At 53.1% G+C, this 24,362-nt stretch overlaps 2 protein-coding genes across 2 annotated transcripts in view; both read right to left on the reverse strand.

Moving 5' to 3' along the window:
* N4BP2L1 (NEDD4 binding protein 2-like 1) overlaps positions 1-8,778 on the reverse strand; it is a 26,842-nt gene extending 18,064 nt beyond the window's left edge. The window contains exon 1 of the mRNA XM_006879636.1: positions 8,615-8,778. Coding sequence (XP_006879698.1) covers positions 8,615-8,778 — 164 coding nt within the window. The remainder of the gene's footprint in view (positions 1-8,614) is intronic.
* Positions 8,779-14,942: 6,164 nt separating this feature from the next.
* N4BP2L2 (NEDD4 binding protein 2-like 2) overlaps positions 14,943-24,362 on the reverse strand; it is a 63,181-nt gene continuing 53,761 nt past the window's right edge. The window contains exons 6-9 of the mRNA XM_006879637.1: positions 19,726-19,823; positions 19,216-19,431; positions 17,023-17,108; positions 14,943-14,966 (exon numbers count right to left, since the gene is read on the reverse strand). Of these exons, the coding sequence (XP_006879699.1) occupies positions 14,943-14,966; positions 17,023-17,108; positions 19,216-19,431; positions 19,726-19,823 (424 nt within the window). The remainder of the gene's footprint in view (positions 14,967-17,022; positions 17,109-19,215; positions 19,432-19,725; positions 19,824-24,362) is intronic.

Below are 24,362 nucleotides of genomic sequence, written 5' to 3' on the forward strand. Positions count from 1 at the left end.
GAGGAAGACCCTTGATGAGATGGATCGAGTCTGTGATTGGGGTGGTGGGAATGAATGTGTTTGAGACGGCGAGGTTGGCACAGGATAGAACGGCATTTAGGGCTCTTTTACATAGGGTCACTATGAGTCGCAAGCGACTCGATGGCACATAACAACAACAAGAAGGGCTCTAATTGGCCTGTAATTAGAATCCCTGGTGGCGCAGTGGGTAGAAGAGTGACTGCTAAGCAGAGGTCATAGTTCAGACGCATTAAAGCTCTGCAGAAGGGTGACAGTCGGCTTCCGTGGCGGGGGCTGTGTGCCGACCAGTTGGAACTCCCCCCAGCCGGCCCTCCAGGTTTTCAGAGGCAGTTGGTCACAAGGGAGGAGAATGCCCACCTTCCTTCTGCAGAAAACCTGGTGGAGTCGAACCGCGTGCCTTCAAGTGGGCAGCGCAGTTCCTTACCACGAGGCCTGAAACCCTGTGTGTTGTTCGGGGTCTCTGAGTCTCTGAACTGCCTCCATGGCAGTGGGTTCATTTTGATCGGTAAACCACACTTCCTAGAATGTGCCCCTTACGGCCTAGCCAGACGAGGTCACTTGTCCTGGTTGTCAGTTTCACTACTTCACGGCCACAGCCCGTACCCTAGCCCTCGGGGTCCTCAAGGTCCACCTGCACACACCCTCAGTGGACAGGAGGTGCCTGTCCGGCTCTCGACTGGTCTGGTGAAGTTGGCCCTGTGTGTCCATCTCTGCCTTACCTCCCTTTCAAGTCCCCTGAAACCCCAGCACCAGAAAATAATGTAAATGTGTCTCCATGTTGATAGCTCACGCTGTTCGGAGAGGGGCAGGGGAGGCAGCTGTCAGCACTGTACCCCAGGATCACAGGGTCCGCATCTCTGCAAACATGAGGGCAACAGGAGGGGTCGGGAGTGTGGAGACGCCGTTTGGTCCCGGCCCAGCTCAGCCGATGCCCAGAGAGGGCCGACCCAGCCCGGCCACCAGCAATCCTCCAATTCTCGTTAGATCCCATCAAGTCAACCATAGCTCACAGGAACAACAGATGTGAACCTCGTCCCGTGCCATCCTCACAATGTGACACGCTTGAACCCACCGCTGCAGTCACGGTGTCAGTCCACCTGGCTGGGGTCTCTCTCTTGCGCTAACTTCTGCCTTACCCAGCATGATGTCCTTCTCCAAGGACTGGATCCTCCTGACCACAAGTCCAAAGTGCAAGGGACAAGGGACAAACGTTCACCATCCTTGGGCACTTCCTCCAAGACGGACTTACTGGTTCTTTTAGAGACATTTAAAGAAAAAATAAAATCACCTACCTTAATTCTCGTTATTGTGTTTCACTTCAAAAAGGCATTTTACACACACACGAACAACCCTACCCTCACATCCATTTTCTTACAGAAAGCACACAGGTGAGCAGGGGCCTGGGATGCTCTCCTTGGGAGGAAACGGCTGGAGCACAGCCAGCTGGGTGAGCCACGTGTGGGGACTGAGAATGTTCTAGATTATCGGCCGAGAGCGCACGGCTCTTGGCACTGCAATCTTCTGGCATGAACTCTTCTGTCTGGCTTCCAATACTCTCCATAACAGGACCTTAGGTCACCCAGCCACAGTGTTATATCCCTACCAAGGCTGTAACAGAAACTACAGGAAGAACTAGGCAGTTGCCCCCAGGCCTGATCACTCCTTTAAGAAACCTGATAATGTTTCTATTTCCAGACAGACCAGAGACCAGACCAGACAATGGACCCTGATAAGACTCCAGCCCTGATCACAAGAGCCCACACCCAACGTAACTAACAGTCCCAAATGCCAGCACAATACCATCTTTCCTAGTGCTCCCTAAAACCCCCTATAAAAAGAAACCTCCCGTGACTGCCCTCACACCATTCTGACCATCTCCATATGCGGTCAGTTGGCCTCCCTCTCAGACCAGCAATAAAGGTCTGCTCATTTCCGGGGACAAGCTTCTTTCTTCCTCTGCTTTCAACTCTTTTTTCTATGTAACTGAAACAACAGATGTGGCTTTAACAGACAGAAACCTGCTTTCTCACAACTAGGTGGTTCTGGGGGACACAAAGGGAGGAGGCGGCCTGTGGCCTTGGAGCTCCTGGGAGAGCTTGTTAGTAAGAATTATCAGTGTGTCCTGTGTTTGAAACACAGCTTCCCACACATTCTCAAAGGCTGGGTGTTAAACACGGTGTGTTATGTCCTTGCAATATACTTGCTACTGAAATATTAATTTTCTTTTTAACAGTAATAAAAAGGAATTCTGAGGTTCTGTGATTTATGCTCCTTCATAAAAACGCATCAGTAGAAATGAATGAGCTAAATCTGTCTAACAGTAACCTCACTGCCACCCAGTCTCCCTCAGATCCCGCTGACCCTCGAGTTATCAGGTTTTGGAGATTGCAAATCCTTTGGGGAGAGAATGCCCATGTTTTTCCCACAGCCCACAGATGAGTTGGTGGATTTGAACCAGCAACCTCATGGTTAGCAACCATAAGGAAGTAAACTTCCAAATAAGTAATTAAGACTAAGGGCCTCAGAGAGGAGAGATGTGGCAGGGAGCACGTTTACTGCGAGGCTGTAAATCTCCCAGTTCTTGGGAGGAGCAGCTGCTGGGAGTGACCACATGCCTGCATAGAGGGGTTACAGACCTAAACAGGTGCTTTCTCACACCAGGTCACTTAATAAAACTAGTTACCGGTAATGGATTTTCACTGTGACAAAGCGACCAAGCAATAGACGCTGGACAAAAACCAGCCCAATAAATAAACCTTCACTGTAGTCGCAAGAGAACGGACTCATGGCGGACCCCCGGCTACTGAGGCTGGACATCCCGTGAGGAGGTCGCTCACCTTTCTGAGCTGCTGGAGGATTCAGAAGACCAGCTGGTGCCACCTTCGGGTCAGCCCCCAGAGTGCCCTAAAACGAAGAATGTTGTCAATGTGCCAGTGAGATGGACAGAGGCTGTAAGTGACACGGGAGGAGTCTGTCCATCCTTCTCTGGTGGAGCGGCAAAGTCAGCTAGTGGAAATGAGGTCATCAGTCAGGTTTCCCTGAGCAGCCTGAATCCCACTTGTAAAGGCAACAGCTGCCCGCGGACCAGGAGCCCTGGAGGTGCTGCTGAGGGTCCCAGGCTACGCATCGTGGGGGTTGGCCGTGGAAGTAGGCTCCGTGATCCACTGTCAGCTCCCCACCTCCGGGGCAGTCCGACCCCGTCACAGGGTTGCTATAGAGAGCGCTGGTGGATTAGTGTGAGGGCCTTACACTGCCAACCCTAAAGCCAGTGGTTCAAACCCACCGGCTGTTCTTCAGGAGAAAGATAGGCAGTCTCTTCCAGCGTGATTTACAGCCTCTGAAAACCCGCTGGAGGGCCAGCTGTGGGTCTGTTCTGACGTGAAGGTACACCACAGGACAGCGGAGTCCTTCTCCTGGGCCTGGGCCTCCTTATAATACATCCAAAGTGGTGTTAAGTGCCGTCGAGTTGTAGATGACTCAGTGATTCTATGAACAAAAGACCTGAACATGTGTGTAACTTTCATTGTTTCTTCAAGTTCATAGAGTTTCCAGAGGCAAACTATTTTGGAAGTGGATGCCACTCCTGCTTCCAAGTTTTTTTTTAAAAAAATTTTATTATTTTTGGGTGTGTGTACCATCAAATCAGATCTGACTGGTACAGGAGGAGATTGTTCCTCCTTCTCCAGCAGAGCATCTGGTGGATTTGAACCGTGCACCTCTGGGATTGCAGTACACCTTCTTGCCATTAGGCCACCAGAGCTCGCCCTCCAAGCTTGTTTTAATCAGGAGCTCCACCAAACTCTGTCCACCATGGGTAACCATTATCAAATTTGACACATCAGTGTCACAGTGTTCAACATCACAGCAACCACAAGTTACCTCTGTACAGTGGACAGACCAGTGCTACACCACTTAGAATATTTAACCAAAAACAGTTAAAACCAGGCCTGAGGGCTGCAAATTAAAATCACCCACCTTTGGCTTTGTAGCATAACTTTATGCACACTAGGCCAACAGAACTCATGAGTTACCTCTGTTCAGCAAATGGACAGACCAGTGCTATACTGCTTAGAAGACTGTTCAAACATCCAAAGTACAAGAGATAAATGGAATCGTGGTCAGGCAGCTGAAAGGTCACGGTTCTTTCCAGACTATGATGGGGCCATGTGCCACACAGCGTCCTCGGACCAAGGTATTTCCGTGGTCCCATGAAGTTATAATCGTCAGTGATCTTACATGGAAACCGAGGCAAAGGGAACAAACAACTTCCCCGTGGGTCATCTGGTGTCACAGCTCCCGTATTTGAAAAGCTTACATGGCCTGGCTCACCTGTTTCCCTGGGACCTGGGACTCCTGTCCCTGAGTCACGACACAGTCTGGAAGTGGGTGTGGGGTGTGTGTACATGTGTGTGCACTTCCTGGGAGAGCTGTCGTCAGGACACAGTAAGTTTGTGTGTCTGAGTGTGTGCACACACTTTCTGGAATCTGTGACAGTTGTCCTGGTGTAAGGATACAGTCTGGAAGTGGATGCTGTGTGTGTGTGTGGATAGTGCTGGCGAACTCTGGTGGCCTAGAGGCAACAAGCTGCACTGCAATCCAGAGGTAAACGGTTTGAATCCACCAGATGCTCTGCTGGAGAAGCAGGGGCGACCTCCTCCTGTACCAGTCAGATCTGCTTTGACGGTACACACACACACACACACACACACGAGAGACCATTAAGTGGGTGCATCCTGGCTCCCCGAGGCGGCAGCCTGAGCGCTAGTGAGAACAGCAATAAAATGCTGTGCCTGTCAGAAGCTGGAATCCAAGGGCAGGCGGGGTCCTCGCATTGCTCTGCACAGCCCTGGACCCCAGAGGGCCCCTGGGTGGGAGGCACTCAGTGGCAGTGTTTACAGGACAGCGGCTGCAGGAGCCACAGAAGAGTGGAGTTGGACATGAAACCCAGGAAGGGGGCAGCCAGAGAGCGAGCTGGAGCCAGGCCCCAGAGGCCAGCCTCACACTACAGGCTCAGCCATCCTCAGAAAGGAAGACAACGTGCTCCGAGTTGCTAAAGGCCCAGAACCCAGGAGACGGGCAATGCGAGGTCAGATAGGGAGAAACTGCTGCTGAGGAGGACTGAGGAGCAAACACAACTGGGGACCTCTCTCAGTCCACTGTGGGTCCCCACAAGGCTTGACGCTTAGGGAGGAGGTCGGCTCAGAGAGCGTGTCCACACAAGGCCCAGATCCCAACACCCTGTTCCACAGAACTACCGTGGGCAGGAAGTGCCACAGGGCTGCACGGAACATCCTCTAAACCAGACAAAGCAACACCTGTTTCAAAAAGTATCACTGAAGCATTTGAGTAGGAGCTATCCATATCCAGTCACTGCGACTATTCAAGTACAGAAACCTGGCGTCGATGGGCCGACAAAATACAGACAAATTTAAAATATATTTTATTAGTTCTTTAATCACATGAGAAATACAAATGAGAAAACTAAGAACAAACTCAAATTTGAAAGGATGATGTCCTAAAATTCAAAACAATATATTTCTTTTATTGATTAAAAAAATACAAAAAACAAATAAAAATTTAAAAAAATACACGCTTCTTAAAGTAAACCAGGAAAAACAACACAGAAGAAATCAGAGATGTTCAGACCGGGCTGGAAACACATAAACGACCCTACAGTTTACTGTTTCTGGACATGTATTTTTCTAGAAACGATTCCTTAGGGCTCTACTGCTGCCCACTGCTCCCCCGAGGAGGGGGCATAGCCAGGATGAGCGGCCGGCCATCCTGGTGGGTGGGGACAAGGTGGCCTGACCCCACAGGGGTTACAGGCTTGGCGACTGACCAGCACTTGCTCTGTCCTGCGTGGCTGCTGAGAGCAGCATCAAGTCATGGTGCTTGGTGTTAGAGGCCTGTGGTCCTGGGTCCCGTGCATGAACTCACCCCACCCCACAGGGGTGCCGGGGCCTCGGTCCCCTCCTCAGAGCACCTGCATCAAGGCTGGGTCACGGTAAACTTGTGCCCCTTTTGACATTAGATCATTCACTCACAGTATTCAGGCCATAGCACAGCCTCCAGTGCCTGGTCCAAAGAGTGGTTTGCCATTTGCTGCCTGCACGTGAAAGGAAGGAAGATCAAGAGAACGCAATGCCTCTGAACTGTGCTGGTGGAGAAGGCACCATGCCGTGGACTGCCAAGGGAACAAACAGGTAAGTCTTGGCCCAGGTGCAACCAGGGTGCCCTTGAGAGGCAAGGATGCTGAAACCCGGTTTCACTCTTTGGGCACATCCAGTGCCTGGAGAAAGGCAGCATGCTGCGGGAGGTGGCGGGTCAAAGAGAGGAAGCCACTCAACACGCTGGACAGACACGGTGACCCAACAGAGGAGTCCAGCCCACGGTGGAGGCCGGAGCACGACCCAGCAGCACTGCCTTCTGTCCAGCCTGCAGCTGCTACGGGCCTAAAGCCAACTCAACCACAACGTCAGTAACGACAAACCTCCCCACGGCGTTCTCAAATGGAAAGGTTCTTCCACTTTCACGTGACCTGTGCTCAACAGTATAACCTGCAGTCCACGGAGCAGACATTCCAGCTCCCAGAAGACAACAAATACAGATGATATAACTGCCCACCACGACCTGGTAAAGCAAAAATGTCTAAGAGGATTAAGGGTGAATTTAACACCCCCAGCCCGGCACAGCTCTCAGTGAAGTGAAGGGGGTTCCCCGGGCGTGAGGGCCCTGAGCCTCTGCTTTAGTCCATCTCCTTGAGGGACTTCCACTTTTCCAAGCATGATACCCATGCCAAGGGACTGGTCCCTTCTGATAACATGACCATAGTATGTGAGTGAAGTCTCGCCTCCAAGGACACTGGCTGCCCTCCCTGACCACCTTGGAGAAATGTCTGTAAACACACTCCTGTCTCCAGAAGGGTCCTCTGTCAATCAGCTAGGAAGGAGAATCCCAGAGATGCAGCATGGAGTTCTAGAAGAATCCTTAAAGGCCACCCACGCCATGGCGTTTGCTCTGCAGATGAGAACGGCAAGATGCCCAGTTGGAGGCACACCTTAAGCCCACCAGGTACCAAAGTGGGGCCAGCCACACCCCCACCCCGGCCCCCAAGCTCCCTGCCTCTCCCCCCACCCCAGTGGGACAGCGCAGCTATCTGGGCCTCAAGGCCACGTGGTACCCAGTTGGACCCACCCCTGCCAGGCTTCCTGCTTCTCCCCTCACCCCGGTGGTGCAGGGCAGGCTTCCGGACCTCGCTGTCCAGCTTCCTCCTTTGACAAGCAAAGTGAAACCAAAGCGGACTGGGCATTCAGAAGGTGCTTGCTAGGTCCAGTTGACAGAGTGAACCACAGCTTCTTGGTTTCCAGGAGCACCGGCCAGGGAACAGGGGTGCACAGCCCTGTGAAGCCTCCACCCAGCCTTCATCTGGGAGCAGATGTCAACAGTCTTGCTAAGGCTTCCTCTCTACAAACCGAGGACCCTGACAAAAAAGACTTGACCGGCTGCCATGTTCCAGAGGCCCAGCTCCCACTCCTCTGCCCTCCCTGCACCACCTTATTCTGCACGCGCTTGCTCTAGAGCTTCACGGGCTGCGCTGCTAATTTAAAGAGTAGTGGTTCAAATCCACTAGCCGTTTGCGTGCCAGGCAGATGCGCAGTCCGCTTGCCTTCGGACTGGCCGCCTAGGCCTTTCCAGCGGTGCCTGACCATGTGAGCAGGGGGCTAGTTTCTGGGTTCTGCCCTTTCATAGCAGCTTCATGGTTCAACGTCCAGCCCCTCTGTCCTGGGAGAGGTACAGCTGTTTGAGGACAAGGGGCCGGCTACAGTCCCTGCCTTCAAGAAACTCCCAGAAGGATAAATCCATGTGCCACGTACATGCAGCCCTGACCGTGGGAAGGAGGCACTGGGTGGGCCAGCGGGCGGGCAGGTCAGGGCAGGTCTTAGCCAAGGCTAGGAGCAAAAGGCGAGTACACAGGACGTGCGGTAAGGCCCACCCCGATGGAAGACCATGATGTGCGAGAGGCGCAGCTGACGCAACTCTCAAGTAACCAAGTTGGGGCGTCCAGGACAGGCTGGGTCCAGGACGGTCGGCGCTGCCCTCTCCCCGTGCACCTGTGTGGGTCTTCCCCCCAAGCTGGATAGAGCAGGTCCCCATGGCCCTCCACCCTGGCCACTCGCGCCCCCTCTCCATCTTCTTTCACGCACTTCGGATAAAACGCCTGTTGACGCAGCTGTGTGCGCGCTTGCCGACTTTCCCAGCCCGGCCCGGGCGGCGAGGACGCGCTCCTGCAGCCTGGCTGGGAAGAGGCTGGTGCCACCTGGGCTTGTCCAAGGCGCATAGCCAAGAGCCTTCCCGGGAAAACGCGGCGGGACAAGGGCGCGCGCTCTGTCCTCCGCCCCGATCGGGGACCACATTGAGGCAGGGGCGCGGGGACTGCAGCCGGAACCGGGCAGGCGGACAGGGGCGCGCACTCCAAGCTGGGTGCCCGGGCCGGACGTGCAGGGCACAGGGGCGCGCGCTCCAGGCTGGGTGCCCGGGGCCGGGGTCGGACGGGTGGCGGGGCCGGGCGAGCAGGGGCTGTGGCGGTTACCTGGCCAGCGTGGTCTTCCCCGAGCCCGGGAGGCCTCGCAGGAGGTAGAGGTGCTTTCGGAAGCTGTGGCGACGCAGGGGTGTCCCGCGCGGGGGTGGCGGCCGAGGCTGCTGCCGGGGCCCGAGGCTGAGCCCCCCGAAGGACCGCAGGAAGCTCTCCTCCATGGGGAGGGGGCTTGCGTGGTGGCGAGCGCGGCCGAAGCGCTTGTTTTTGTGACTCTCCGGCCATGTGATGATGAGGGCGGCGCTCGGCCCGGCCCCTCCTCTCGCAGCTGAGGCCGCGGGGAAGGGGCGTCCCGTCACCCCCCACCAACCTGAGCGGGGACTCCGAGCTTGGAGGTCCGGGCCCTGCGCCCCCCACCGAGGACCGGGGCCTCCCGCCGCCCTGCGTCCCTCCCCCCACCCGAGGGGCCGTCAAAGGCAGGATCATGGTTAACGATTCACCAGCAAAGCACTTGGAGCACAGTGGTCAAGGCCACGCGCCCAGGCAGCCCTCAGTTGGCCGCCACCCCCATTCGGTGCCTTCCACTTCACTTCTCAGAAGACCCCTGGATTCAAGCAGGGTGAGAAGCCCCGGCCCAGGACCAGCGGGTGTGCATTTGCACGTGGCCCGCAGGACCTCCCTATGTTTCTGGAATAAACTTCTAACTTCCCCACCAGTTGATCCTCAACAGAACTCCAATTATTTCTGAGTCGCAGTTATGTTTCCAGAACCCAAACACAAGGGAGGATTGAGAGAGGGGCGGTGGGGCTGAGGGCTCAGTGCTGGGCTGCAGGCCAGGGGTCATCTGCCCACTGTCCTCCCTCCTGATTTACAGCCTCAGGACTGGGTGGAGGGTCACTGAGTCACCAGTCTGAAAGGCGCCAGGAGGTACTTTAAAAAACCTGGTGGCACGGTGGGTTAAATGTTGGACGGCCAGCTGAAAGGTCAGAGGTTTGAAGGCACCAGACACTCCTTGGGACAAAGGTGGCAGTTTGGGCTGAAGGGTACATCTGGAACCCTGTGAGCAGTCCTGTCCTGGAGTCCAGTGAGAACGCCTTCCAGAAGTGGATGGGGGTGTGGGCTAGGGTTACTGTAGATACACTTTGGGCCTGGCAGCTAAAAAGTTTGAGAATCCAGTAAAGGCACTGTAAGAAACCCACCTTCGAAGGTTCTGGAAGCTGGGGAGGGGCTGAGAATCAACATGCAGCGAAGCGCGAGTTGCGGTGACAATCTCAGATCCAGCTGGTACTGTCTGTACTGGGATTTTTAAAACTTCCATTTATTTTTAGGGGGGAGAATAAGGAACAGAAACTACACATGAAATCTTACAGATGAGGCTTCGTAATTCCCCCTCTAGGTCTCTCCTTACCCTGCACTGTGACATCAGAGTGCATCACCACAGATGCCTGCAGACCACTTCAACTGTGACTAGTGTAAAAGCTCAGATGAAGAACTGCCCTTGTCCGGGACCAGACCCGATGGGCACCTGCTGCTACTGTGGTCAAAGATTTGTAGGAGATGCCTGATCAAAAGGGAGAAACTGCAGGACAGAATTCCAGTCTCATGGAATCCACACTGGAGCTGGGTGAAACCTTGAACTCATTAATTATTAAAACTTAAAACGAAAAATATTGCCCAAAGTCGTTTTAAAAGCAAACAAGTTTACTTGATGAGGAATGCCTTAGGAACCTGAGGGGCGGCGAGTCCTTGAACGAGGAGCAACAGCGCGGAAGAGGAGCTGAGAGGAGTGGCATGATGAGTGTCCATGTGGAAACGGAACTGATTTCGCTGTGCATCTTCTCAACAGGTCAAATACACAGAGAGTGGACAGATGCCACATGAACATGAATTAAAGAACAGGCAGGCATCTCATAGGTACTGTACACAGTGACTGGCCATTTGGAACAGGCTTTGAAGTGGTCCTGTCACTCTCCCTGGGGACCCTTCCAGAGGCCTGACCTGGAGCCTGGACTGTGGCCGGAGCCATCTCCGAGGTGGGCACTGCTGCTCTCGACTCAGCTGTCAGGAGATGTGACAGCTACGCACAGCCTGGATCTGATGCTCCAATCCTCAGACTGTCATCACTGCTTTTCGGTAATCTGGAGAGGTCCCTGAGGCTGACTTTCCCAGAATCCGTAAGAAGACCCATTCGGACTGCTGAGCACTCAAAGACACCACCGTGGCATGTTTCAGACAGGATGGGCTCAAAGGCCTGCTATGGGCTTGATAGCACCTAACAAGTCTACAGAAACTAATCTCACTTGCTTTTGGGTGATTTTTTTTTTACTTTATAAAATGTATCTGCTTTTACTATAACTAGTATGTGACCAGCATGGTTACTGCAATGCACAGGGTGCAGGACACTGTCCTCCTGTGAAGAGGCTCCTGGCAGGTCTCCCTTCAGGGAGACAGGACAGGCTCAGGGAGGGACACCACAGGTGGGTGTGTCTCAGGTCTCTGGTGCTGCAGTGACAGGGACACCGCAGGTGGGTGGCTTTAATGAATGGGTATTTTCTTTAGGACCCAGCAGTCCACACTTGGGTACCAGCTCTTGGGGACACTCTGTGACCCGGAGGAAGGTTGTGCAGCGTGGCTTCTTCCCGTCATCTTCATGTGACCTGGTGTTTCTCTGTCCCCATCTCTTCTAGCCTTTCTGGCTTAGTCTCAATGACAATCCCTAAGGTTTAGATATTGGAGGTGACTGCTTACAACATGGCCTTGTTAAGATAACGAAGAAAACCTAGCACCAAATGGGTCAGACACACAGGTAAGCAGGTTAGATTTTGCAGCACTTGTTCTGGGGGACAATTTAATCCTTGATACCCCTTCAGCAATTAGAGTAGCGCCAGAAGAGGGAGCTGAGAAGACAGTCAGCAGCTGGCCAGAAAGCCCACGCTCACACGCAGGTCTGAGGGAGAAGGTTCCAGAAGACTGCAGTGAAGTGCAGCATTGACGGTGGGAGGAAGTGGAACACTGCAGGTTGAGGGCTTCAAGTAGGAGGAGCAGCCAGCATTGCCAGAAGGTAAACACTCCAGGAGCCAGACGTGGCCCCGGAGGCCAGGCCGGGGAACAAAGCTCTGAAACAATCTTTAAACAACAGGCTTCAGGACACACCCCCACCAAAGTCGTCTGACCAAAGTCAGGTGAGCATGAGCGCGACACTTTAAAGAACTCCCTTGTTACACAGAGGTCAAGGGTAGATAAATGCTAAGGAACCCAGAACTGAGTCTCAGGCATCACACAGACCACAGTGAGGTGAACGGTTAAACATGAACAGAGACAGTGAAATGCCACAAAAGGAGGCAGGGAGGGCGCGAGGAGGGGGGACTACGGGCTACAACCTGCAGAAGAGCATCACTGGACTGCAAGTGCACAAACCACTGAACTGGTCTGTGTTCTGCAGTTTGTACTTTTTAAAAACCATACTAATAGCATCTGCAATTACCGGACGGGAGAGGCACCCGAAGCCTATTTATTAAATCAACCTAGTTATATTTACTTGCCTGCGTTCTGAAGGTGAGCAAGGCAGTAGCGTGAGAACCCATGGCCAAACCTGCTGCTGGAACCTGCTTCTGGAGAGCAGGCTCTGACAGACGCAGCAGACACAGCAGACACGGCCTCCGTGGCCATCCCTGTGGGAGCAAGTGGGGAATTGGAACCACCAACCTGCGAGTTAATCGCCTGTCGCTTCATCACTGTGTCACTGGGCTCCTAGAGGCTCAAGGACTAGACAAGAGCAGGTGGGCGTTAGCTCAGTGGTAACCAAAGGTTGGCAGTCTGAACCCACCAGCTGCTCCACAAAGAAAGACGCTTCCACAAAGGTGGCAGCCTCGTGCCCCCGCCCCCAGGCAGCAGATGGGAGTCTCCAGTGACACAGGGGCCAGAATCCACCCGCTGGCCGTGGGGTGCGGCTGTGTCCACCGGCACAGAAAGCCAACCTTGTAACTGACAGACCACCTCTGCAGAAAGTGCGCCCGGTCACCCTAAGGGGTACAGGCAGTATGTGAACTTCTTGTCACTTGGAGTCAAGTTTTGCTGCCAAATTCATTTTAAAGCTAAATTTATAAAAACCACTGGAGAAGAAAAAAATCCCCAAGACAAATCCCACTTTTGCTGTCAAATTTTTTTGCATTATCAGAAATCTATAAACAGGATCAGGGATGCTGACTTGGATTTACGGCCTAACTTCTGATGCAATGTGTTTTTTTGTTGGCTTTGTTAATGACAGTGCATTTTTGGTGGGAGTCCACACAACAGTCTAGATTCCTGTCCGGTTTATTAAATGCCAGCTACACTCTTCTCATTTTCTCCATTTTGGTGATTCTGTTTTCAGCCATCTCGTCTCCTGGCCCCTTTACCTTCTTATCTTTGTTCTACAGTAATGCTGACACTGGGCAGCCCTTAATCTCGCGTGCCTGTGTCACGCTGAGCACACAGTGACCGCAGGAGTCAGCTGTTCCAGGCTGGGGAGACCCTCTCCGGACAGCGGCCACGGGGAGTCGTCCTTTCTCAACCTGGCAGCAGGTCTGGTCCGAGGAACCTTTTCCTAGTGAGCTTCTCCCACTCGCCCACCTCCACCAAATCACTCCACAGACACGGGGCGGTACGTTGGCTGCTGCTCAGACGGCACTTTAATTCCCATTCAGACAAGGGATCTTGGAAGGTCGGCCGTATCACCCACACTCGGTTAGCTCTCCACGAGAAGCCTGGACGTATGCTGGGCCTGACAGCAGGCGTCATGTTTCCGGAAGCTTCTGATGCACGTTCCACCATCTCTCACGAGCAGTCTCCACACACCGTGAAGGCAGCAGTCAGTGGTCACTGCACACGAACGCCGGCCCAGACAAGTCTAGGCGAAAACCAGAAATGGGAATGGAGAGTGTTTGCAACTTCCCAGGCTGTTCCCCTTGGGGCCAGCCCCCACACCAAGGTTGCCCCCAGCCCCATGGTCCCACCTTACTTGGCCACCTCATGCCAGGACACACCTCTGGCCTATGGGCACCAGCTGTCCCAGACCAGGACCTGACTGCGATTACCAAAGGTTCCTATCGCTAGTGGACAGTGGAGGCAGGCCCAGCAGGTCAACAGTTCCTCGCAGCCAGTGCCTTCCAGCAAATTCATGGCGACCCTCAGAGTCTGTAAGCCTTGACATCATCCTCCACCCCTCGGGTGGTCAGTGGGATGAAACCAACACCCTTCTAATTCGCAGCGCAGTGTGGAATACATTACTCCACCGGGGCTATTTTTCCAAGGTCATTCTCACAGGAGGTGTCACTGCTGCTGGGTGCGTGCAGCGGAGCGGGGTCAGCGCCAGCCTCCACGTGGCAGGGCTGCCTGACACACAGGGTCCCTGAGGCTGTTAACCCACAGAGCAGAGGGCCCCTCTCCCATGGGGCTGCTGGGTGGGTCTGAAGCCCAACCCAATAGCTGGCAGTAAAGCATGTTATCACAGGTCCTGGCCTGGACTGTTCTTGGGGGGGACGGGACAGCGTCAAGCCCCCAGGGTCACTGAGAGCAGAGTCCAGTCTCCTGTGGGGCCTTTGGGGGGAGTGTGCAGTCCTTCAATGACCACACTTGGCCCTGTTTTCCAATGTTCCTTCTACTTCTCGAGCTCTTCTTCCTCTAACTAAGCAGGAGAAAAACCTCACAGGATACAGTGGACTCCAGAGACCGCGTGGGCCAGATCAGCAGTGCCCGCAGCCAGCCTGCCGCAGAGCAGCTGTGGCGCTGGGCATCCACCACCCAATCCGCTGCTTGGAAGAAATCAAGCTCCATTACTGGGTGCACATAACTCATGGCTGAGAAGTGGACAGAGCGTACAGTGACCCCCAAGGGTTCGTCAGAAGAGGAACCACAGCAAGGCGCTGGGTGCTCAGCGACCTCGACAGGACCCGCCCTGAGGTCCGGGCAGCTGTGTGTACTTTCTGACACAGGCTGGGAAAACCAAGGTCCAACGGGTCTGCTTAGAAAAAGATGTCAGGTGGTACGAGGCCGTCATCCTAGAGAATTTTATCACACTGAAATCTTGCCCACACTCCAAATTCCCAGTGCTTGTCAAGGATGGGGGAGGAGGTTAGACAGAACCCCTGTTAGTAGGAAGGGGACAGAATGGTCTCAGAAACAAGAGCCAGTAATGCTGGCTCTGACATTTGGGACCAAGTGCTTAAGCTTTGCTGCATTTCACAGAGGAGCCAGGTTCAGGGGTGAGTCACACAGCGGCACAAACGCAGGCGAGGTTGCCATGGCAACACGGGCATGTGTTTGACATGTCAACAGCGTCACTTCCTCCTGATCACGCAGTGCTCTCTCGAGCAGATGTACTTACATTCAAGGGCTTCCCATCTTCCTAAGCAATCTTCTTCTGTCTTTTCTAGAAATCAAAATGAAAATACAGTTACTGAAGGGGAAAGCTACACAGGAATCTAAAGCAGAACCTGGGGAAGGGGGACCTGGGGGGAAGAGATTGTCCCCTAAAACAAGAGGTGCAGACAGCAAGGGTGCAGCCTGTCGGTGGGGGGGAGGGCACAGACTGTCCCCTGAAATGAGTGGTGAGGTCACAGCCTGCTGGAGGCGTTCGCTAGCTAAACCCAGAAGAGCCACATCAACGGCACCCTGAACACAGCAGCACAGATCCCCACTCCCCTGAGGTGGAGGTCCTCTCCTGCCCCACCCCCCATGCTGATGCCGGGATCCTCTCCTGCACCCCCGATGCCAGGGTTCTCTCCTACCCTCGACCCCAATGCCGAGGTCCTCTCTCGCCCCCACCCCCGATGCCAGGGTCCTCTCCTGCTCTCCCCGATGCTGGGGTCCCTCCCAACCTCCCCAATGCCAGGTCCTTTCCTGTCCCCCCCATGTTGGGGTCCTCTCCCACCCTCCCCAAAGCCAGAGTCCTCTCTTGCGCCCCCATCGGGGTCCTCTCCCATTCTTCCCGATGCCAGGGTCCTCTCCCATGCCCTATCTGATGCCGAGGTCCTCTCCTGCCCCTCCGGATGCCAATGTTCTTGCCCCCCATGCCAGGGTCCTCTCCCACCCCCTACCCAATGCTGGGGTCTTCTCCCACCTTCCCTGATGCCGGGGTCCTCTCCTGCCCTCCCTGGATGCTGAGGTTTCTCTCTCGGCCCCATTACCTCCCTATTCTTCCTTCCTTTCAAGGTAACAATGGGGGGGGGGGGGAAGAGACAGTAGGATGGTGAGAAGAATGCTGGGATATTTACACAAAGTGAAGGCTTCACCTTTCTCCCACAGCGCAGCTGAGGTGTGTGAACCTCTGACCTTTGGGTTTGCAGCCGCATCTCAGCCCAGTGCTGCCAGCGCTCCCTAGGTCCCTCCACTGGAGTGTGTGCTCATTTCTAAGGTGCCCTGGCATCACCTCGGGCTCTGTCGCCGCCCTCTCCGCACACGTGTGCTCACTGTGCCTCCGGTGTACCGTGGCACCCTCACGTAACTGTCATCACAGATCATCCACCAGGTGTACTGAGGGACCGCTGCGGAGCCAGCCAGTCCTGGGGCCCCTGGGTCACTCTGACAGGTGCTTGCTGCAGTGCCTGAGGCCAGCCTGTCCGAACCGAGGCCCCACCTCAGTGAGCACCCCTATATTCCCACCCTGAGGGGCTGCTTTCTGGTCAAGGAAACAGGAACTGAAGCTACCGCTGCTGCCATCTGGTAAGAATGGACAGGAGAAGGAGTAACGAACACTCAGAGGGCAGACCACAAGCCCAGGCTCACCGCTGTGAGCGCGATCCCGACCCTGTGACCCTCCATCGGCCTTCTGAGACTGCCCATCTTTGGATCCCAAGTGCCACCAGGGCCCTGTCTCTGCCTGGTGTTGCCCCTCACGCCCCTCGAGGCCAGGAATGTTCTGGTCCCTGAGCCTAGCAATGGGATGGCAACAGAGACTGTGTCCAATAAGCGAGCCTTACGATGAGAATGTTTAAAACACTGTGAAAACTACCAGAAAGGGACACTGAGGCACGAGGTGAGCTCACGTCACTGGAGGAAGAGCGCTGACTGGCTCGCTAGAGCCAAGCTCCCCGTGAGGGCAGGAGGGCCTCGCAGGCCCGTGTCAGCACACCCTGACGACACTGGGGAGAGCCAGAACAGGGGTCCTCTTCCTGGGTCACAAGGCTCCACCTCTGAGGGTCTACTGCGTCTCCCTCTCTTGTCAAGGCCTGTCTGTTTCCTTCTCCAACAGTTTCACCCAGTTTCTCACCCTTATAAACACGCTGTGCATCTCCTCCTCTGACAGGCAGCTCTGCCCTAACACTGTCTCTCTGGGACTACATGACAACAGCCGTGCACGTATCGCCCACCAGCACTAACACTCTGGCTCTAAACCCGCAGAGGGCGAGGGCTGGCTCGCCGGAGTTGGTGAGATTTTCTGCATGATTTCCTGTATGGAAGCCTCAGGAGGTGAGCCTGTAACGCACCTCCACCGATGTTTTCCACTGGAGATAGAGGAGCTTCATCGTGTTCAAATCCAGGGGGACCATGCAGTCTGGCGGCGTCAGAGAGGCTGAAACAAAAGGCACACAACACAGTTCATCCCGAGTGCCACGTGCCATCATGGAGGGTCAAAAACGAACAGGGAGACTCTCAAGAGATGGCCTGAACCACAGGGGTGGCTGGACGTGGGCAGGACCAAGCAGGCTGCAGCCTGGGCTGAACCAAGCAGGCTGCAGCCTGGGTTCGAGCACACAGTGGATGGTGGTGGCCAGGACTAGGCAGGCTGCAACCCAGGCTGGAACACAGCAGTGGCCGGAGGTGGGCAGGACCTGGCAGACTGCAGCCTGGGTTGGAGCACAGCAGTGGCCGGAAGTGGGCAGGACCGGGCAGGTTATTCTGCTATAGATGGGATGGTAGGAGTCAGAACACCCTGAAGGGCATCCACCACTACCACACGCCTTCTGTGATGATGCCATCCAGACAAAACCAAAATCCCACCACTAACTTCACTCTTACAGGACTCGGGAGCTGTAACTTCCATTTGCCGGGGTAAAGTAACTTGGCTTGGGTTAGGCCAATCTTTGTACTCAGAAGGTCAGCGATTTGCTCAATGACTTCTGTGTCCTTTGAATGGGCTTCCAGAAGAAAATGACCAGGCTCCTGGGTCCACCAAGGCTGTGGAATCCCCAAGTCTACAGCCGTCAGTTACCCTTCACCTGGACCTGAAGCCATCCTTGGAGTTCAATGTTCAGCCAAACAGGAGACAAGCCTGTGAGGAGAACAGGCCCACACTACCTAGGGCACCCACCCCACCTGTCAGGAATGCACGGAAGGCTTGCTGATGCTCAACACTGCAGACTTCTGCAGGCACCCTCCACCTGACTGATTCTTACCACGTAAAAAGCAAGTACCTGCTGGGGCTCCAAGAGGTCCAAAGAGCATTATGAGTTGAGAGGCAAACTTCTGGGACAGTGACAGCATGGAGGTGTTAACCCGGGCACCTTCTGAAGGCTGGTTCTCCTGTGACTGAACGGGGTGACGTGCTGAAGGCTGGTTCTCTTCCAAATGAGCATGAAGATGTGCTGAAGGTTGTTTCTCTTCTATCTGAAAGTGAAGGTGTGCTAAAGCTTGGCTCTCTTCAGTCTGAACGAGAGGACTTTCTAATGGCTGATTCTCCTTCAAATGAACATGAGGACGTGCTAAAGGTCGATTCTTCTCTGAATGAACCTGAGGACTTGCTGATAAAACTTGGTTCTCATCAGTCTGAGCTGAAGGTTTGTTCTCTTCTATCTGACTGTGAAGATATGCTGAAGGCTGGTTCTCTTCTATCTGAGCGTGAGGACATGCTGAAGACTGGTTCTCTTCCATGTAAACACACTGGCAGGACATGGGTACTTCTTGTCTCCCCAACTTCTCACCAGAGCCTTCGTAATTTACATCAGAAACTTCACAAGGGAACAAAGCCTTGGGTTGCTGACTTGAAGTTTCTGGATAAATCAACTCCCCAACATCTTGTTCATTGTCTTCACTTGTCTGAGCTGTGGAGGAGACGCCTGGTTTCAGGCTCACACAGGCGATCTCCCCAGAGGTAGGTGGACCGGGGAGCTCAAGGGGCAGAACAGGGTCTCTGTAGAGATGCAGGGAATACCTCCACCTGTTGATGAACAGGCAGCGAGAATAGAACTGGCTCCCCATGTTGCGAGGGGAAATTTTGAGGCTATCAAAATAAAGCCGGAATGGATGGTGACCAAAGGCTATAAGTTTCTCTTTCTTCTCTTTTCCAGGATTGGTTTTTTCTGCTGCAAAAATCATGCTGAGTCCACTGCTTTCCACCACAAGGACCCCTCTCCCGCGTTCTCTGATGTGACCCCATAAGTCAAAGTTTGGTGCCAAACTTAAAGTCCTCATCTGTCGCTTTCTCCTCGTGGACATTAAGCCACTCCTTGGGCCAACAAGTCCAGGCAGGTGGCTTCTGAAAATACTTGTTTGTATTAACACATCCAGATCCTCGGTGGAAGGCACACACTCATCTTCTGGCGGCCTCTCCTCCCTCGACAGTTCTGGGTTGCTTCCTGGGCTCAGGTCTCCCTCAGACGTGGGGCTCCACTTCACCAGGGCCCCTGTACCATTTGGGAGAGCCTGTTCCTGACACCTATCCTTTTTCAGCCTCTGCTCACGAGCCGGAGGTGGGGACTCCTCAGGCCAGCACTGCTCCACAGGGCCCACCGGCAGCCAGTGGTCAGATCCGCTCGTTGAGGAGAAAGCCCAATTCCTGGTTTGGGCAGTGTCCACTTCTTCCTCAATGGAAACTCGAGGGGAGGTCTTAGATCTGCGCTGCTGGCCGAGGAATCGTGTCCGTCTGATCTCTCTCTTCTGCATCGATGGATGTGGAGCTTGAACAAACGGGTTGTGATCAGCAGCGGCCAGGGCACTCCCGTTTCCAGTGCGCTGTCCCCCCTGTGGCCCTGCAGGGTCACCTGTGTGTGAGCAAGAAATGTTTTCAATTCCTGTTTGACAAGCAGCAGAGCTTCTACCTGGAGTGGATGACAAACTTAGAACTGAAGGATCACCACCTTCAGGGGAGGGGTAATCCCTTGACAGGCTGTGCAATTCAACCACAGAAGGCATGCCTGGAAAACGTTCTTCAGAGCCACTCCCGAAACTCCCTGGGTCCTCTCCCGGCCCACCAGCGGAGGCACGCTGAGTGCGGGCACGCTGAAGCTCCTCTCGGCTCGGCTCCACCTCCTTCTCCTCACACTCAGGGGCTTCCTGGCTGCCTTCCTGGCTGCTGGGAGGAGGACAGCTTACGGGCTCACATGTGCTCTTCTCTGTCAGGTCACTATTCCAGGTCTGTGCTTTGCTTCTTATTCTGTTTCCCCTACGTTTGGCATTTCTGAGCCTGTGTCCAATTCTCATAAAATTTCTTTCTCTAAAACATAAAAGAAACAAAGGATTTTATAACATTTGTGCAACATTAGCAATCATCATGCTATGCTTTCCATAAAACTGTTAAAAACTCTAAATTGGGGCTTATGCAAAAATTTAGAGCAAACTGACTTTCCATTCAATAGTAAGTACACGTTACAGTCTCTGACACTGATTGACCCCCACAATGTCACACACACTGTGGTCTCTGACACTGACTGTGATCCCCACAAGGTGACAGCACTCTCCCCATTTCCTCCCAGTATCTCATTTTCCATTCATTTCTCCTCCATAAGGTCTGGGCAAATGCTTCCCTTTTGATCTTGTATCACTGACAGTTCTAACTAGTACATTCCTTCCTGTTCTTACCTGCCAACAAACGAGCAAAATCCAAACACCACCAAAACCCCAAAACAAAAACCCCAAAGCTAAACTCGTTGCTTCTGAATCAGCAGTGCTGGTTCATGGCGACCTTCTCCCGGGTTTCCTAGACTGTAAACTTTTATGGGAGGAGATGACCTGACCTTCCCTGCAGAGCAGCTGTTGGGTATGAACCACCAACCTTTTGGTTAACAGGCTAGTGCATTATGCACTATGCCACTGAGGCTTCTTAATTACTTTATAGGTTTGTCCTTTTGTTTGGCTGAAAGTCAAGCAACAGCAGCATTCTAAAGTGTTCATCTACTTCATCCTATATTTAAAATTGAGGTCTTTTAGTGCTTCAGGAAGTTAAAGACATTTTCACAAGCTTGTTTCATAAATCAATATAAACTTTTTTTTTTTAAATCCCCCTCCATAACCTGGTATATTTATTAGAGAAATGTGTCCCCTAATCCAATCTAGAGCCCTCTGGGGACCTAGTGGTAAGAATTCCAAAGGCACATGGTTCAAATCCAACAGCTGTTCCGTGGGAGAAGGATGGGCAATCTCCTCCCGTGGATTACTGCCTTTGAACACCGGCCAGAGGGTCGGCTGGGCTGGTTCTGCCGCAATGGGGCACAGCAACAACCCAACCTACTCTACATTTTAAGTTACTGGTCCATGCCCTGTAGGTCCCAGCACCCTGCACCTGGAAGAGCAGCTGGTACAGCGTCAGAGGGTAGCATGCTGCGTGAGTGCGGTCTGCTCTCGACATACAGACCTCTGGCACTGAGTTGGCCAATGACAGTCTGTAAACGGGCCCAGGATTTGGGCTAGTTAAGGGTAGGTGGCCTGAAAAACTACCTTCATCAGTAACTTCAAGTGAGAGAACCAGCCCCTTCCCACAGCACAGCCACTCTGTGGCACTTCCGCTCTGCCCACAGCTGCCCAGAGCACGGTCAGACCTCACTCTCTGCCCTGGCCCAGGTCAGCGGGGGCAGCACTTGCCCACAGACCTGCCAGGACCTTTCTCTAGTGTCTGGCAGGTTCAGTGACCCTCTCAGGCGGGGTGACCACCCACGACAGCGTGTGCATCATCTCCGTCCAGCAGCCACAGAGAGCAGGCTGTTCACGAGACAGGATCTGTCCACTGGACACCTGCGCAGCCCTCCAGAAGCAGCTCCTCAGAGCACAGCCCAATCTTACTGTGCACTTGTTAGTTCTCTATAAGGGCCCACGGAATCCACGGAGACTGGGACAAGCATTTGTCTGTCTGTCTGCCATGCTGCGGGCTGCCTGTGTACTTGTTCTCTATAATGGCCCACGGAATCCACGGAGACTGGGACAAGCATTTGTCTGTCTGTCTGCCATGCTGCGGGCTGCCTGTGTACTTGTTCTCTATAATGGCCCACGGAATCCACGGAGACTGGGACAAGCATTTGTCTGTCTGCTGTGCTGTGGGGACCTGGCTGTCATCATGCATCTGGAAGCTCTGCCACTGGTATTTCCCACGCCATGAGGGTCATCAATGACAAACAGCTTTCGTCTGAGAATCCAGGCCAGAAGGAACCAGGCAGGAGATGGACTTAGAACACTGGCCCGTATCAACCTTTGCGGCAGCAGCTAAAGAGCTGCAGATGGGAGACCTGTCTACACAAAGGCCAACCCAGTGCCACGTGGAGCGGAGCTTCCAGGGCCCTTCTTTGCTGATGCCCTGAAATGAGAAGAGCAGCTGCAAACCTCCAGGAGTGACTCCACTGGGCACCAAGTAGCTGGGGTCTAAGGAAACAGAAACCCGTCAGAGATAAAACGAATACAGAAAGATCCAGAGCTTGGGGAAAAATGAGCAGAAACGGACCGCTGTTTGCTATGCTGACAGAGATACTACAAGACCTACTGTGACAGGCGTGACAAACTGAAGAGTGGCACCCCATTCATTGTTACAAAGAACGTTTCGAGATCTATCCTGAAGGATGACACTGTAGAGGGGAGATAAGGGCCATATCCTACAAGAAAGACAGTTTAATCACCATCACTCCAACTGACCTATTAACCACCAGTACCAAATCACAACTCAAGGTCTGTACCAACGTCTGAATTTAAACCAATCAAACAAGTAATCAAGGTGCACTGATGGTTCCCGATTACGTGCTGGTGGTTAGAATTCAACGTGTGGAAACAAGGAGGATCAGTAACCGGTAACGGGGCCGAGGAGCTGGCGCCGACTGGACTGTGTCCACAGAAATGAGGCGACTTGGCTAGCTCAATATTCTAAGTACAATGTCATTACATCATGCGCTATAATTCACTAATAAGACAGGAAGAGACAGAGTGATGTGACCACCGCAACGTAACCTGCCGTGATCAGCCAAGCCGCTGGCAGACAAGTGTGAGGCGTGCCGGAGGGCTCTCAGCTGCATCGTGTGCGTGTGAGAGCTGTCCGGTGAGTAAAGAAGAAAGGCGGCTGATGAAGTCCAGTTCACTGGATGGGGACGAAGAGTACAGAGCACACCATGGGCCAGCAGAACAACCACCTGTCTGTCTCGGAGGACGTGAGAGGTGAGGAGAGCAGACTGTGCAGAGATACCGTTAGGATGGGTCAGCCACTGGAAACAGACCTCAGACTGGGAAAGGCTGAGGGTCAGCCAGAAAGAGGAAGACAGACTGACACTGCCTGCAACAGCAGCCCTGAGTGTGGCCAAGACGGTGAGGACGGTGCAGGACAGGCAGGGGGCTCATCTGTTCTCCACAGGGTCATTCTTGAATCATAGCCAACTTGGTGGCATCTAATGGCATACAAGAACTTTTGAACGCACATCTATTCATGTAGCAACTTCAACAGACACAAACATTGTGGCAGGTTTTTAAAATGAAACTTTATGGGGCATTGGAAATGATTCATTTTATACGGCTAAGAAATGCTACTGAGGAAAAAAAAAACCAGTCAGCTACAAACTCCTTGATTCCCTTTTCAAGATGATCAAAACAAAGAAAACCAGGGGAGCTCTGGTGGCCTAGTGGCAAGGAGCTGCAACTACAATCCCAGAGGCACACGGTTCGAATCCACCAGATGCTCTGCCGGGAAAAGGAGGGACAATCTCCTCCTGTACCAGTCAGATCTGATTTGACGGTACACTCACACAAAAATTAAAAAAAAAAACAAACAAAAAACAAAGAAAACCAAAAGACCACACAGTTCTGGAGTAAACTGAGGTGTAGGAAGGGGTTAACAAATAGAAAACTCACCACAGTCACCAGGCTGGGCGGGCTGTGGCCAGCAGGGGCTGCCACGACAGGACACAGACTCACATTCTGAGACACGGAGAACACTCAGTTTCTCTCAGATAGTGATGATAATATCTTATTAACTTTGTATCAGTAACATAGTCACCCATTTAGACTCTTAAGTCTTTACCAAAACAGAACAGGGTTCGGGCTGGCTTGTATGCTGTATTTCACAATGACATCTTTTCCAGAGATAGAGGTGCTTTCATTCGGAATTCATATGGATTAAGAGTAGCAACCCCAAGATAAAGACAGTCTTTCCCCTCTGCCGTACGTGTTGCTTTGAGTCAGAACCAGCTTGCTGGCAATAGGTATGTAAGGGAGAATATTCTAGAAACTAAGGAAAGAGATGATTTCAAGAGAAACCAAAGATGATAGTGAAAAATCAGTTTCACAAACATCTCCTGACAGCCGACTGAGCCCCTGCCACGGCTGGGTAAGGCGGCCACCAGCCGAACACTACCCTATCTTCTCTTGGGGAGAATCTCCATCCTAACTTGAATGACAAATCTGTCACTGCGCATATGTTTTCTCAAACATTTAAGTCACAGAGAATAGGTAAGAACAAATGTTAGAATATGACAGAATCAGCATCTAAAAAAATAAAAGATGTGTAAATTCTCCCAAAACTGATGTTGGAGAAGGATAACACTAACCACCACTTACTAAAAGTGTTTTAAGCAAAATCAACACAACAAGCCGACACCTAAAATATTATAATAAAATACCTAAATAAAATCAAAGAATAAATGTA

This window comes from Elephantulus edwardii, unplaced genomic scaffold (genome assembly GCF_000299155.1).
Source record: "Elephantulus edwardii isolate Elephantulus edwardi_28Jun2011 unplaced genomic scaffold, EleEdw1.0 scaffold00004, whole genome shotgun sequence".
In the NCBI taxonomy this organism is placed as follows: domain Eukaryota; kingdom Metazoa; phylum Chordata; class Mammalia; order Macroscelidea; family Macroscelididae; genus Elephantulus; species Elephantulus edwardii.